The following is a 16,354-nucleotide window of genomic DNA, read 5'->3' on the forward strand; positions in this document are numbered from 1 at the left end:
ACAAAACTTTCTTCATTTTATAATAGTAGTTAGTTATACAACTTGTAATTTTTTGTGTTTTAAATTTAAAACAATGAAGTTATATACTTTATATTTCTATTAAAAATATATTTTAAACTATTTAAGTTTTAAAGTTAAAACTTAGATTGAATTCAAAAATAAATATAATTTTATTTTACATTAAGAAAATATCTCAAAATCATAAAAAAAATTAACGTACGTACTAAACGAAATGTATTTTACTATAAAATTAAATAAATTCAAAATTAGAAGAAAATTTTAAGAACTTAAATTTCGTTTCCGTTAAACTATAATGATTCAATATATAATTTCTTGAAAAATTTAACGTTTAACAAAGTATGTAATTTTCAAATACTATTTTATAGAGTAAATAATTCTTTTTAAATATGTGTAAAGGCATAAAAAATATAACAATAGGAATAAATGAATGTTTCTTTATTAAGTTGTAAATACATCAATGCAATCATTTTATTTTTGGGCAGTAGGTGCTGACTGATTGGATGATTTAGAATCCCGCATGGAAGCACTACGTCTTCGTTTCAATTCTTCTTGACGTCTGTTCTTTGCCTCTTTTTGCCTCTGTGCTAATAATCTTGCATATTCAGCTGCTTGTTGTTTACGAGCCAAACTCCGCCTTCTCTTCAAAGCCAATCTATGCCGTTTCCTCTATAAGATTATTTTTATTTTGTGATAAATTTAATTTTTCAGCAAACTTTAACAATACAAAATAAAAGAGAGAAAAATATATATATACCTGCAGAGTAAGTGGAGTAATAAGACGTTGAATCTTCGGGGCTTTAGAACGCGCTGGTTTACCTTCTTTTTGAATTGGTCGTTTCACAACAAATCGACGCACATCATCTTCCTTAGACAAATTGAAAAGTTTACGAATTTTACTCGCTCTTTTAGGTCCTAAACGTCGTGGAACATCTTCATCAGTTAAATCTGGAATATCCTATAAAAATTTAACCAATTTGTATAATAAATATTCCATAATAAATAAAAGGTATTAATTCATTAATGTACCACCTGTACACTGAGAAAAAGTACATATTGTATGATACAATTTCTCAAATCAAGAAATGATATTTAATATTCCATGTTTACGATAATATCATAAGACAATAAGCAAATTCTTAGATATACCCTGAAACATGGATAATAAATAAAAAATATATGTAATAAATTGATACCTTTTCTCCCTTCTTAACAATGACAAGAGCAAGTACTGAAAGGTTGAAATCAACAATGCATCCACGAACAGATTTACGTTTACGCTCACCATCACGTCTAGGTCTATAGCATGAATGTCCCTTTGAGAGCAATAAACGTACACGACCTATTTATAATAATAATATATTAAAAGTACTGGAGTTAGTAGTTAATAAGATATAACAATTTTCATAGTACAAGTATATATGAAAATGTTATAAGAAAATTAAAATAAAGAATGCTTATTTTACCATTAGTCAGAACACCTTGTTTCATAGGAAATCCTTGTTTGTCATTACCACCAGAAATACGAACAACATATCCTTTCCATTCGTTACCTAAAGCATCAGCTTCAACTTCAGCGCCCATACGTTTTTCATAAAAAATTCTAAGTTTATGTTCATCTGAGATTTCAAATAGTTTTTGACATCCTGTTGCAGGATATGATACGTTCAACTAAAAGAAAAAAAATATGGAAACATTATATACTCAAACGAAAAAGAATATTAGGAAGCATTTTGATTAGGTTAACTTTGTTTTATGCAACAAAGTAATGTAACAAGAATTATAAATTTTAACATTCTATATAAACAAATTTTTATATTTTTTCTTTTTATTTGCATAGGAATTACTTGATGTTATTTATAATGTCAAAGTTATATAAGTCAGAATTTATGTTTAAATAAGTGTACAGATAAATGGACACTTGTCAAATTATATATATCTAAAATTACTTATGATGTTTTGCTATGTAAATTTTATTATTAATTCCTCTCAATATCTATTAGATTCACAAAATATTTTTGGATACAGACCTTCATGGTGACAAGTATGAAACAGTGCCACGAGCCATGAACAGAAAGAAAGTATAACGAGCTAGCGAACAGTAGAGTGCGTATACCGGATATCCGGTTTAAATGCAATGAAATTTTAAAGTGAAAATAATAATAAACAAACTTCTGATAAATCTGTAAATAAATTATATTAATACCTAATTATCCATTGAAATTTGAATCTAAATTTTGAGTACTAAATTAATTCATTGATAAATTACGTTTATTTCGTATACAAATGTGAAATTAATAAAATTTCTTTGAAGAATTCAAAATTACACATATGTATTATATTATATACAAGATAAATAAAAACAATAACTTTATTTTTATATAAAATTTAAGTAAATATTAAGATATATTTTATCAAAGATATTATTTATATTACTGTCCATTAAAAGAAATTAGTTAACTTCTTTAATAGTTCTTTGATGAAACTCTTGGATAAAAATTTGCACTTAAGTATGCAAGCAAATAAAACTAACGTAATATATTTATTATAGATTCTGATAATATTTACATAGTGATTAAACAACTAACGAAAAGTATTATGTTTTATACGTAATAAGGTAGTTCGCACTGTGACAATAACTGTCACCACTGTATTTTATAGAAAAAGAAAAGAACAGGAGGGGGGCAGCGTTCTGAAATGCCGACTTGCGGGCGTGTGTGACATTTTGATGTAGAGTGTCTTTGATGATTTTCGTTATGTATCGATTTAATACATAGATATTTGCGATAAATGGAGTTTACCGAAAATAGTTCTACAACCCCCATATAAGATAGGTAATATCTGGATGTGTATGATTGATATTTTCTTGTAGGTTAGGGACTGTTCACCCGGAATAAGGGAAATGATAATTTGTTTGACGAAAATAATATAACGGCAGAAGGTATTTGATTTCGTGCAATAGTTTTTCCTAACATAACTAAGTAGTAGGGATATTTGTGATTTCTTACGATAAAATTAAACGTCGGAAAACGAAAATATCATTAGCACATGTTCATTAAGTTTAGTCATACCTTTGCAAAGGAAAACAAATAACAATGAGTGTTTTAAATTTAATATAAGAATAAAATATAATAATATTTTATAGGAAGATATGGATGCTGCAGTGATAGAAGTCCTTCAACAAGCGGGTAGTCAAGATCCTAATATTTTAAAACCAGCTGAACAAACTTTAAAACAATGGGAAACTGAAAGGGGATTCTATACTGCATTATATGTAAGTTGCATAAATAAACATGTTAAAAATTTAGTTACATTGTAAGAAAACATAAATTTATTGTTAACTATATTTATGTTAATGAATATATTATAGAATATTTATATATATATTCTGTATATATTCTGTAACGATATTTTAGGTTATGAAAAGATTTTATTTTTGTAGCTAACGAAACTATAATGATCTGATATTAAATCAAGTATTAATAATTGTTTCAGAATGTATTTTCTAATCATTCCTTGACTGTCAATATTAGATGGATGGCTATTTTATGTTTTAAAAATGGTGTTGATAAATATTGGAGAAAGAATGCTCCAAAGTAAGTATTTTTTAATGCACTGAAGTTTTATTAATACACTATTAGTATTTTATACTTATCTTAATATAAATCAACATTAAGTAATATATATTATTATTGTAGTGGAATTGCAGATGATGAAAAGGAATTCCTTAGACAACGTTTAATAGCACACTTTGAAGAACCTATAAATCAATTAGCTATTCAGTTAGCAGCTCTCATTGCTAAAATTGCAAGGTAATTAATATTTTTTAAGTAGTTTACATCTACTTTTTTTTATTAATAAAAGCAATTAAGTGAAATAATATTTTGCAGATATGATTGCCCCAGAGAATGGTGTTCATTAATTCCAACATTATTGGATGGTATAAGAGGACAAAATCCTTTGGCTCAACATCGGGCACTGTTAACATTACATCATGTTGTTAAGTCTTTAGCTTCTAAACGTTTAAGTGCAGACAGACAACTCTTCCAAGAATTAACCATTAATGTGTTCAGTTTTATTCTAAATTTATGGAATAATTACACAGAATCTTTTCTTATAATGGCATCAAATGGAGCAGATACAAATCAAATACAGGAAGCTTTGGAAAAAGCATTACTTTTATTGAGAATACTTAGGACACTTATTGTAAATGGATTTAATAAGATTTCAGAATCTCAGGATGCTATGTCATTTTTAGAAATTGTTTTTGAACGTGCAAGAACTTGTTTAGAATGTCGTTAGTATTCTTCTTCTTTAGTATAAATCTTATAATTAATTATACATTTGCCTCTTTTAATAATAATGCTTCTGTATAATTGTAGGAAAAACACTAATTTCAAGAGGTATACAGATGGAAGTATGCGATAAATTTATAATTCATTTGACCAAAGTATTAATAGGAGTATTAAAAATACATCCATTTTGCTATGTAGAACTAATACCAACGTCATTAGAATTTTCTGTTTTCTATTGTTTTACTGAAAGTGGTCAAACTTTAGCTTTTGAAAAGTTTGTTATACAATGTTTAAATCTAATGAAAGACATTTTATTATCTACATATTATAAACCAGCTAAAGTTCTTGAAGGTATATATAATATATATAATCATTCTATAAGTTTATGGGTGTAATTCATTAAGCCTGGAAATTTATTAATGCAGATACAAAAGATCCATTAACATTGAGAGCAAATCAGTTAAGACAAGAATTTTTTACACCTGAAACATTAACTGAAATCTGTTCAAGACTTGTAACACATTACTTTCTTCTAACCCCTGCTGAATTGGAATTATGGGATACAGATCCAGAAAGTTTTGGTAAATATTTATATACACATGTATTGATACATTTTTAATAATATTACTTTCAGTTGTCGATGATGGTGGTGAATCATGGAAATACAGTTTAAGGGTAAATATTTTATATACTACTATTTACTATACTATTATACTATACTAATATACTATACTATAATGCATTTTGACTTATTTTATAATTAATGTTTCATTTTTAGCCCTGTACGGAGTGCTTATTTGTAGCAATTTTCCATCATTTTGGAGAAGTTCTCATATCAGTTTTAGTTGAATTAATGCAAATACATCACCAACCAGTCGATCCAAATAATTTACATGCTATTTTAGTAAAAGATGCAGTATACAATGCAGTTGGTTTAGCTGCATTTGATTTATATGATGAGGTAAGGATGAAATATTATAAAGAAATCAGTTTTAATGGTCAGTCATCCAGTTATTATACTTATATGTATCAGGTAAACTTTGATCAATGGTTTTCAACTACTTTAAAAGAGGAATTGAAAATTCGAAGTACCAATTATAGAATTATTAGAAGACGAGTATGTTGGCTTATTGGACGATGGACAAGTAAGTAAATTTTAGTTTCTTAAATAAATGAAATAATCAAAATTTATTATATAATAATTTTAATATTTATCATGGTCGGCATTATAATAAAATTTCAGCTGTAAAATTAAGAGCAGAGTTAAGACCGGAATTATACGAACTTATGATTGAAGTTTTGAGTCCTGGAGAAGATTTGGGTGTTCGTTTGGCAGCAAGTGATGCTTTAAAACTCGCAATAGATGATTTCCAATTTTATCCAGAAGAATTCTCACCATATTTAGAACGAGCATTTTCTTTATTGTTTGCCCTCCTAAAGGAAGTAAAAGAATGTGATACCAAGGTATATATAGTTATGTTATTTTCAAGATATTATTTTATTTCAGAAAACACTCTAAATTATTTTTAGATGCATGTGTTGTACGTATTATCATTTATGATTGAACGTGCTGGTAGTGAAATAAATCCACATGTTGGAACTCTTAGTTCATATTTACCAGCACTTTGGCAACAATCTGAAGAACATAATATGTTGAGATGTGCTATCATTTCGACACTTGTACATTTAGAAAAGGTATATTTTTCATTTATACTGCTCAATTTAGATAAATAATTTTACTTAGTAGATCTGTTTAAGATTCTAATCGATTTAAATAAGGGAAATATTTAAATTATTTATTAGGCCTTAGGTTCTGAAAGTGTCGCTATTGAACCATTGGTAGTAGGTGTTATTGGATTAAGTTGTGATGTTAATCAAGGTTGCCACGTTTATTTGCTAGAAGATGGATTGAGGTTATGGGTAGCTTTACTGGAGAATACACCTGCACCAACACCAGCTATAATGGATTTGGCTAAAAATTTGCCTGCTGTATTAGGTTAATAAATAGTTTTATGTAAATTTATTAATGTTTCTCATAAATATTCAAGAAACTTACAAATTTTTATATTTTTCAGAACAATCATTTGAATATTTAAAATTATGTCTGTGTATAGTTCAAGCATATGTAACATTAAGTCCTCAAGAATTTTTAAGTCAAAGAGGAGCTGTTATAATCGAAACACTTAGATCTCTCCTAGGGGATATGAATTCAGAAGGAGCAGTAATGACAATGACAGTCTTTGAACTATGCTTATGTGCTTCACCTCGGCAAGGTGTAGAACTCATTAAACCTGTTTTAATAACTATATTTGAGTGAGTATAAATGTTTCAATATAATATAATAGACTTTAGACGTTAATATTCTTTTTAATTTGAATAGGAATATGTATAGGGAGGAAGAAGGTATGATGACAATGACTATGTATTTATCTATTGTAGCAAGAGTTTTATGGTTTTATAAAGATATTTTTATACAGGTATTAAAATTTTACGTTATTTTATTTACGTATTTATCAATTTCTTAATACAGTTCATATAAGTATTTAAATTATCGTGTAGGTAATAAGCGAATTTACCAGAAAAATGGGTGGAAATGAAGCTAGAGAAGAAATTGTACTCGGAGAAATAATACGTATATGGGTTAATCGAATGCCATACATTTCTCTCTTAGAAAGACGTAAATTATTAGCTCTTGCACTTTGTTCGCTTCTTGGAGCTAATAGTCCTCCTAGTGTTCTTCAGCATTTTCCACTGATAATATCAAATATCGTCGGAACTCTTAATGACATCACCAAATTTGACGATATAAGATGCGAACATATAGGATATGCCATTGAGTACATACATGTTTATTAAATGCAAATAGTTCCGATAAAAACTGAGGTAATTATAAAAGTTATGATTTTCACTTACTATAGGTCTTTGTCAATTAGTGGACAATCTAGTCCATCCCAATATGAGGATGAGGAGTACGGAAATAAACCTGAACAACGGAAAAGAAGACTTGACTTCAATGATCTTTTGTCTAATATATCTTTAAAAGATACATTACAAAACCAGGTAAAGTGATAATTCTTTCTTAGTATCAATTTATACTTATCATGTGTTAACAATGTTTTTATTATCAGTTACATACTTTACGAAGATTAATTGGTGATAACCAATTTAATCAATTGATGTTAACCCTTCACCCGGAAATTGACAAAGAACTTAAACTTTACGTATCCTTATGAAAACGAAGTAAGTCTAATTAAAAGAGAAGAAAATAAAATATTATGTTAAACGCGATACTACGTGTAAAAAAAGCTTTACGGCGCTCTATTGTAAAACGGCACTATTTTATTGTATTATACTAGCTGTTTCACTGTACTAATAATGTTGATAATAAAAGACCTGTCATTTCAAAATTATTTACAATTCATTTTTATTAGGTATTTATGAATAAAAACGTAATTATAATAATAACTATATTTATTTGAATTAAAAAACCACTAAATTTTATGTTATGGGGAAGTATAAATATATCAGTAGAAATGGACATGTTTGATTTGTAATTTTTCCCGCTTTCTGGCGGTTATGATTTATATGCTGTTAGAAGAGCAATCTAGCGTTACTGCTGGAAACTTCAAACAGCTGTCGTCTGTGTCAAATCGTAGCAGGGGGTTTGCCCATTTCCAGTTTCAAATAGTTTTCTGTTCTCACTAAATTGAGGTACAGTGAGTATTTTAAAGCTAATTATATCTATTAGTTTTCTTAGAATTATTAATTTTTGTACTTTGTGTAAGGAAATGTTTGAATTGGTTCGTTTATTCAATACACAAATATATTGTATGTATATTCGATTCATCGATGCATTTGCGTAACATTTTTATTGATTTTATTCGTTTTTTTGCAAATTTAATAAACAAATACGCATGTAATGATATTGCATACTTACAAATTAGAAAATGTGTATAAAGTGAAAACAAATGTTGAGTAGACGCCATGTTCATTTCTGATTACTAACAGCAACATCCGTGATTGGTGGCGCGGATTTATTATCATTATTGTTATTTCAAATTTTTGTAAGACATTTAAATAGTTGTACCACTTAAAATATACAAAGCTAAATTGTGAATAAGGTTATGGTCGAAGTTCATGTGTTTTTTAAATTAAATATTACGAATGTTGCTGTCTTTATTAAATAGCAAATCTGTTATTCGCACGCTTATTGGTTTAGAATATACAATAATGATCCATATAGACATGTGTTATCATCCATTATCTGTTATTAATAGTATAATTGTGAATATTTTAATATATATTAATAATCATAGTAGCAGCGTGCGTGTATATATGTATGCGTGCGTATGTGTACACGCACGTATGTGTATGTGATTGATATCAAAAGTACCGTTTTCTCAGTTAAAATCTGCGTTAGTTAAGAACAAAATTTATTAATTTTAATTTCTTTCATTACCCGTGTTCTATATTTATTTTAATATTACTGTCTTTTTACGAAATTAATATATAGAAATGACAATTAATACGAAAAGTGTTCAAGACTAGTACAACAAAATAGATACTACTATCTGTTTATTACACAATATTTATATTATATTTTAAAAAAATACATAGTATTTCTTATTTCTTCATTATTTCCTTATAAATCTAGATATTTCCATATGATTAATTATAGAAAAGTGTACATCTATCTGTGTTAACATAAATTTATGATAAGATTTATAAATTATGTAATTAAGGTACAGTATTTTATACATTTGTATACATTTTCATTATAGTTGTATCGTAGTATCATAGTAAAGGATAATAATATTGTGAGAGGAATAGCTAGTCTAATAATATGGCTTTACATGTGAAACATGAAAGAAAAGAATGTAAATATAAATATAATAATATAAATATAAATTAATTAATTATAAAAGAATATAAATTGATTATTGTTCTTACTTTACAAGCATAATTATATGCTAACATTCTAAATTTAATTGTTTTAAAATATTTGAATCATTTTTATTGTTATTCATAATTTCATTTTGTTGAAAGATGTGTGTAATTTTCATAAATGAATTACAATATGTATGATATGAATTCTCTATATAGAATTGGAATTGATAAATATAGATTAATAATTTTGAACTGCTAGTAGTAAATAAAAATATATTGATATTTTTATTTAATATATATATCAACCATTTCATAGAATAAAAATATTTAAATATATTTTATTATCCTTAAAGATTATTTTCTTAATGGATTTCTCATAATTATACTTAATACTTTTTTGAACTACTTAACGATCGATTTTATTTTAGATGTATAACAGTATTACGTACAAAAAATCAATTTTTCCTAATTAGTAAGATTAATTCACAGTATCAAATTCTTCTTCAAAAATATATTTATTTCGTAATTTAATTATATTTATAATTAAACATGTCTAGAGAAAGATATATATTTACAAACTTATACTTACGTATTAATATAATAAAGCGTAATATTTTTTTATTTACTCCATCTTAGTAAAAATAAATTATATGTACCGATTTCTCCTATGGTTTTCAAAATAATAATAATACGATTCCAAAACCAAGGTACATTCTTCTCGTCATTTTTCAATAAATGATTTCTTCTTCAAAATTGTTTAACACAATAATTCAAATGATTAATATAATGGATGATCGTTAATGTATGGTGGAAACTAGGAACTGATGTTCTCAAAATGTTTTAAATTTTGGTTGTGTCGTCGCTCTTTCCTTTTCGTTTATTTTATGCTTTTATTTTACGAACGAAGTGTTTATGACGGAAAGCTGTGCGAGAAAAATGAAAGTAAAAGTTGCCTTGGCTTCGGTAGATTAATGTTGTCTCCTGCTAGACCGTCATATATTTTTAGAAGTATTTTCGCAGAGCCTGTGTGGGGGTGGTTTGTACAGCGGATGTACACTCAGACGTATGGGGGGCGTACAAAGCGACAGAACGTTATCGAATGATAGCAGTACCATGACCTAATCGTATTTCTCTGATGACTCTTCGTTGGCTAAATGTTTAAGATTCACAAAATTTTAGGATCCCATTTCCTTGCTCATGAATGATTCTTTCGTTAACATCATGTCGATGTTAGTCGCTTTTTTAGTTCAGGTTCTATACATATATTTCTGGTTTTTAAGTAGTATTCACTTATTTCCAATTTTTTTTTTTTTATTACCTGTTAAAATATCGAAAATTTTTTAATTTCTAATAGTTCTTTTGGTAAACTGTTAATTACGACGATTAGGCTAATTTAACGTGATTACTATAAGAAATGAAAAAGAGAGCTGTATCAGAATGGCGAAATAAATAGTTTTCTTCTTTCTGTTTCATGATAAGACAATTATTACTTACAGATATGACTTGATGTTTTCATGGTTCACTTAGCATTACAGAAATTTTAAATTGCATCTGGAAAATGATTAAATAACTTACAATAAAGTAGAATTATATCTTCGTCTTCTACTTTTATCCAGAAGGGGAGAAATGATTTCTATAGAAAGTGGAATAATGTTTGAAAAACAGAATAATGTTTGAAAAAATTACTTTTTTTTTTACTAATATTTTGACGTTTAATTATTATTGGATAGTTATTATTGAATGGATAATTGACAAATGTTGACGAGAAGAAGCAAATCTAAAAGTTCGGATTTTAAAGTAAAATCATCATTCTTATCGAGGTGACCAACGTTGAAGAATTGATTCATTCATAAATGTTCACTCACGTATGTAGTAAAAATATTTCGAACGGTATCGAGGTGTCCTTTCTTTGCCACCGAGAGCCACGAGTTTCAAACAAATACTCTTTTTCGTGCTACTCTCATTGCATTTAACACCATGACCTTTTCATGCAATATCCTTTGAATCCCCGTGGTGTTTGTGTCGATTCCATGAAGGAACAACGATACGCGTTATTGCGTTATAGAAAAATCGAAGAAAAATTATCAAGCATTATTCATACATCATTCATACTGGGATTCGAAGTTACGTAGAAAATGAAAGATTAATTATTTTAATTTGGAATTAAGTTCATTTAAAATCCTTCATAGTTAATATTTTCTATTATACTTATAGTTGTCTGGCATTACATTCAAAACGAATATATCAGGCATAATATTTTCTTTTCGTTTGCAAACGATATTCTAGTAATAGTGACTTAACACATTTCGTGTCACGAAAGAATCAATAGTTCAGCAGATAAAGACGAGACTCTCGATACTTTCTCCTTTTTAGACGTATCTTATTCGAAAATTTTATTTCACAAATGAAAGTCTCGCTTTTGATTACGTTTTTGGTTCATCGATAGAGCAGAACTTCGAACGTCTTAATCTTCTTTCATACTCACAATATTTACTTGAGAAATATGTTTGTTCAGTTTCGTTTTCGATTACCAACCACTTTAGCTTACCAACAGATCAAAATTTAGACATTTTGGTTTTCCTTTCGATCCTCTTTACGTCGTCGAAAAATGTATTTATCTTAATGGAAGCATCGTTTCTGGTTGCTCCTTTTTGTTTACCGATAGATTCGAATTTTGAACATCCTGATCTTTTACATTATATATTGATTTATATATTGATTTATATATTGAAAAATATATTTTTTTTTAATGGAAGTTTCTATTCTGGTTGCTTTCATGGGACATAAATGATGCACGTGGTATAAAGTATGTCGAGGAAAAAGGAACAAGAAAAAAAGGAAATTCAATAAAATAATGATGAATACAGTTTCATCAAATAAAAACACCCTCTTAGAACAATTTTATCGAGCGCAAAATGTATGTAGCGTGCAACTTTTTGCCAGGTTTCGCACTGTTTCTTCGTTCTTATTGATCGAGTTCGAACATCCGTCGCGGTTTAATATTTTGCCAGGAATTTAATATATATTTTTCAACATCTCCTTTTTAGTTTTACTTCAACTAGCTGTTCGTCAAAGTGACATAAATCGACAGGAAACGGTTGCTCGTGGTTTTTATAGGATATTTCCGAATTGTAGACCTCTCGAACTGCATTGACAAGGGTTTTTGCTATTTGAATGTAGGCAGGGTACAAAAATTTCTTAAGAAAAAATGGTACGTTGTAAGATTAATTTTTTCTCAATTTTATTCGACATTTTTTAATTCCATACAATTTACTATTCAATTTTATTCAGTTTGTCCTGTTATAACGAATAAACGTTTCAACATTTTCCATTGCGTATATTTTTGTATTTGTTCCTTTTTTCTACTTGAAATAATTCGTTGTTTTCTTTTACTTTTATTGTGTTTGTTATGTAAGTAAAATTCGAAAGGTGAATAATTTTTAGTAGTATATTTGTTGTAAATTTATTACACGAGTTACATTATTATTTTTAAGCTATGGTATTTAGTATAATTTGATATGTATTAATTACTGGTAGTATTCAATACTAATTTAATATGATCAATTGCACAAAGAAAAAATTCTATGTTTGAAACAGGTTTGTTAAGTAGTTTTTCTGTGATATTTAAATAATTCGGCGCTAAAGTCGTCTAGGAGAGATTTTTCTTTTTATTTTAAATATTCTCGGTTTTGTAAGGAGATCCGATTTAGAACCGGGTTAAATCTGTGAAAACTGATTATATATTGGTCCGTTAGGTTATGATACGTCAGATATCCATTTCTTTTATAGACTGAAACAAAAATAGTTGGTCTTTGCAACAAGACAATTTTCTTGATTAAAGTATGAATTTTAACTTAAAGCGAATTTTAACTTCTCAACGAATTGCACAATTTCGAGTCCCATTTAGATCAGATTTTCTTGATTCTTGAAATTAAAATATTTCTAAAATATTTCATACACTTCTTAACAAAATTATCCTGACGACCTAAAAAAAGGTTATAATCGATTAAGAAATATATCTTAGGTTGTATCTTTAAACGCTTTATTAAGAAATTAACAAAATAAACCTTAAATTTGGATCTTCCAAACAGTTTTGTTAAAAAATTCATGACATCGAAAGAGAATATATCCAATAATTTTCTTCAAATTACCCTCATAACAAAAAATATACCTATATAATATAAAAAGGTCGCGTTCCACTAAAAGTAAACCTAAACTCTTATTCGAAACAGTATCACATTCCGCCCGATCAGAGAAATAAATCTTAAGACCCTTTATTCCAGATTCTCAGCCTTATGCTCGCGGCTAAACATTGTCTCGAGGAAAAACGAGATTCACTTCCATCGCTGTATGTTGTTGCTGTGTCAATAATGGGATATGATATAACAATTGGACTATAAAAGTCACCACTTTTATCTATATAAAATTGACTATATAGGGGTCAATGGGTCGTCTCATAAGCAATACTGTTCTCTCAATTAATCTTCTATGTATCGAGACATCGTTTCCAATGTTTCGTCGTCTTAAGATTTTTTAATCGACGATATATCAATTTATCTCTTTGCATGGACCATTTATCTTTCAAGCTTATGTTTTAATTTATTGAGCATATGTTTAATAAACAAAACGTCGATGTTCGTTTAACATATCGTTTATTGGTGACACGAAACTGCGTGTAGAACTTTGTAGTTAATAGACGATTGGAAAAGTTTGTTTGCGATTATTTATCTGTATGACTGCTAAAGAGAAAAGACATTAGCAATTTAAGCTAAATTGATTTGGGAAGAAGAAAATAATAATTAAGTTTGGGTCTGTTCATTTTTAATTTTGTTTCCCACGAGATGGAATATTTGAGATACTCACCATAATGAAAATGAAAGGAAATTTGCATATTTCGTGAAATTCGGTAGGAAATTATGGAGTATGGTAATACATACCCTCTGGTGCCTTTTAAAAGACAAAACTAGTTGTTTTTTCTTATCTTTAATGTAATTTCCTTGTATTTAATGAATATTTCTAAAGTAGTGGACATACATAGGGTATCAATATTATCTCGAAGTAGTCGTTGCATTTGTAAGAGAAATATTTTGAGGACGAGAAAAGATAATGCATTAATAATAATAACATTGCTATAACGGATAAACTTTTTTAATGTAACAGGTGTAACGTTTTGTATCAGTTTTTCATTTTCAGATTATTGCAATAAGAATTGCAATATATTCTTCTTTCTTTCTTGTGTAATTTTTCTAATTTTAAATCTGTAATTTCCCCGAAATTGATTCTAAAGAGATTCATCGATATCGATGAAATTTCTCTAGCTACACACAGTTTGCTACATATCACACTAGCACCACTGGTCCGTTAAGCTACTACCGCAAACTAAAACTATTTATTCAAAGAATTATTTATAAAATTATACGTAAGACCGCTTTTTGCATTACGATACAGTGAATTATCTTTCAAGGAAGTGACGTTAGGAAAAAAATGTTTAAATAAAAGTGAAGGGGTATATTAGGCGATATAATTAGTTTTTCTGCAAGTGGACATATTGTTTAAATATTCTATTCTTAACGTCACGACTTTAAGAGCCATTTCACTGTATAGACATACTGTATACGATGTCACGAAATACCAACCCCGTAGTATGATCAAAGTCAGCCTCGACCGTCGAGTTACCACTCTCCATCGTCATACTCTCGGTGCCGCGAACCCTAACCTAACTGAAAACAAACCCTGTTCATCGCGAGCATTAATTCCGCGAAAATATCGTTCCTTACTCTCCCCTGCACGCGATCTTCAACGATTCTTTCTGCTACTCGAGGCTGGCTGTCCCGCGAGCGGCAAAAACGCGTGGACGAGTTCGCGAGGGTTGCGATTAGCGGCGCGTGGGCGAAGGAAATCCAGAGGCACGCAGAAGCGGCACGGAGGAAAGAAAAAGCACGGGACAAAGCGTGGAACACTTGAGACCTAGTGAAAACCCAGGAAAACCCACGGAGAAAACAGGCTGGAGAAAGGAACGAAGGGGAATAAGGGAAAGTGTAGTGAATACAAGAGCTTGGGACAATTACGACAAAACGGAAGTAGGGATCGCGAAAGGAGAAAGAGCAGGGGATACGATGGAACGACGCGATGTGGCAAAAAGTTGAACAGAGACTTCGAAGGAAGCGCTGAAAGCACGAGAGAGAAAGACGAGTGAAGGGGAAGGAGAAAGAGCGAGGACGGTAGCGTGGTCGAGTGGGGAGGGCGCCGAGTTGGCGCGCGAGCAAGAGGGAGGAAGAGAAAGGAACAGAGAGGGAGAGTACGCGTTTGGTACGAGCGAGACGGTGTATAGTGTGGAGGGAGAAAGAGGGACTGGTTGCCGGGTATCGATCGTTGGGCTGAAAACTACCCCTCGAGGAAGAGGCGCAGTGTGCAAAACCGACCACGTACGAGTCGGTGGTGCTCGTGGTGCTCGCGGTCCACGCGGATCTCTAGACTCCGGCCCCTAGAGTTTTCACTTGCGTGTGCTTCGCACGATCGCGATCGTCGTTGGTATTCCCACAGCGGTGGGCCATCGGTGCGCTACAGCGCAGGCGATTTCACGGTTTAACAAGGGTGCCATAAGGACGTGCCGTTTCGACCTCTAGCTCTAGGTGAGAGATCTGCCCTATCGTTGTATCTGCATCTGTTAAGAATTCCTCTCCCGTTCGATTTATCCGTAAGGTCGTATATCATCGACTCGATATATCGTTCCACTGGTCCGAGTGTCTTTGATATTCGTGCAAAGGAGAAGGAATTTTATCGTATCCTTGGAACGTTTCGACGGATCATCGGGTTCGCTTGGTCTCTTTCGCTGGGGCTCTCCCGACATCATTCCGGCTATCGTTTTTCGATCTCAGGCACGTACGATTTGCTCACCGATACCGAGATAAATTCCTCTGTTTCTTTTTTTCTTTCGTCGTCGCGTCGCGACATCGTTACGAGCAAACGTGGTCGTAGAGGAGAGAATACGAACAGCGGCTGGTACCACCGGATCAATTGTATCGTCCCTTGTCCTTCTACGTTACACCATTAACAGCTCGTTATTAGCCCGTTATTAAGTACATAGGTGAATCTTTCTCCCCCTTCTCGGTGCAACCTTTGCCCTTATTCGCCTGACACTTGTTCTCTCGACG

At 30.2% G+C, this 16,354-nt stretch overlaps 3 protein-coding genes across 15 annotated transcripts in view; 2 read left to right on the top strand and 1 right to left on the bottom strand.

Moving 5' to 3' along the window:
- Positions 1-452: 452 nt before the first annotated feature.
- On the bottom strand, positions 453-2,131 carry RpS6 (ribosomal protein S6). The gene is made up of 5 exons (XM_017900068.1): positions 2,049-2,131; positions 1,485-1,689; positions 1,215-1,360; positions 776-976; positions 453-687 (listed from the first exon to the last, which is right to left on the bottom strand). The coding sequence occupies exons 1-5, from the start codon at positions 2,052-2,054 to the stop codon at positions 490-492; spliced, it is 756 nt and encodes a 251-aa protein (XP_017755557.1). The 5' UTR covers positions 2,055-2,131; the 3' UTR covers positions 453-489.
- A 516-nt stretch (positions 2,132-2,647) lies between these two features.
- On the top strand, positions 2,648-7,703 carry Impbeta11 (importin beta11). Of its 2 annotated transcripts, none has more exons than XM_017900072.1 (18): positions 2,648-2,852; positions 3,164-3,292; positions 3,514-3,614; positions 3,717-3,830; positions 3,909-4,315; positions 4,401-4,664; positions 4,739-4,894; positions 4,948-4,988; positions 5,092-5,274; positions 5,347-5,458; positions 5,557-5,777; positions 5,844-6,008; positions 6,117-6,309; positions 6,389-6,626; positions 6,694-6,790; positions 6,873-7,150; positions 7,232-7,373; positions 7,442-7,703. In XM_017900072.1, the coding sequence occupies exons 2-18, from the start codon at positions 3,170-3,172 to the stop codon at positions 7,544-7,546; spliced, it is 2,940 nt and encodes a 979-aa protein (XP_017755561.1). In that variant the 5' UTR covers positions 2,648-2,852; positions 3,164-3,169; the 3' UTR covers positions 7,547-7,703. The 2 variants fall into 2 exon arrangements, with proteins under 2 accessions (XP_017755561.1, XP_017755562.1); XM_017900073.1 differs by lacking the exon at positions 2,648-2,852 and adding an exon at positions 2,859-2,959.
- Positions 7,704-7,942: 239 nt separating this feature from the next.
- EndoA (SH3 domain containing GRB2 like, endophilin-A) overlaps positions 7,943-16,354 on the top strand; it is a 34,077-nt gene continuing 25,665 nt past the window's right edge. For 11 of the 12 annotated variants that reach the window (XM_017900052.1, XM_017900055.1, XM_017900062.1 and 8 more), the window contains exon 1: positions 15,624-15,832. The gene's annotated coding sequence lies outside the window, so the exon portion shown is untranslated. Of the gene's footprint in view, positions 8,025-15,623; positions 15,833-16,354 lie in introns of those variants that run through there. The other variant, XM_017900053.1, reaches the window with a different exon arrangement.

Source organism: Eufriesea mexicana, unplaced genomic scaffold (assembly GCF_001483705.2).
Source record: "Eufriesea mexicana isolate 0111107269 unplaced genomic scaffold, ASM148370v2 scaffold996, whole genome shotgun sequence".
In the NCBI taxonomy this organism is placed as follows: domain Eukaryota; kingdom Metazoa; phylum Arthropoda; class Insecta; order Hymenoptera; family Apidae; genus Eufriesea; species Eufriesea mexicana.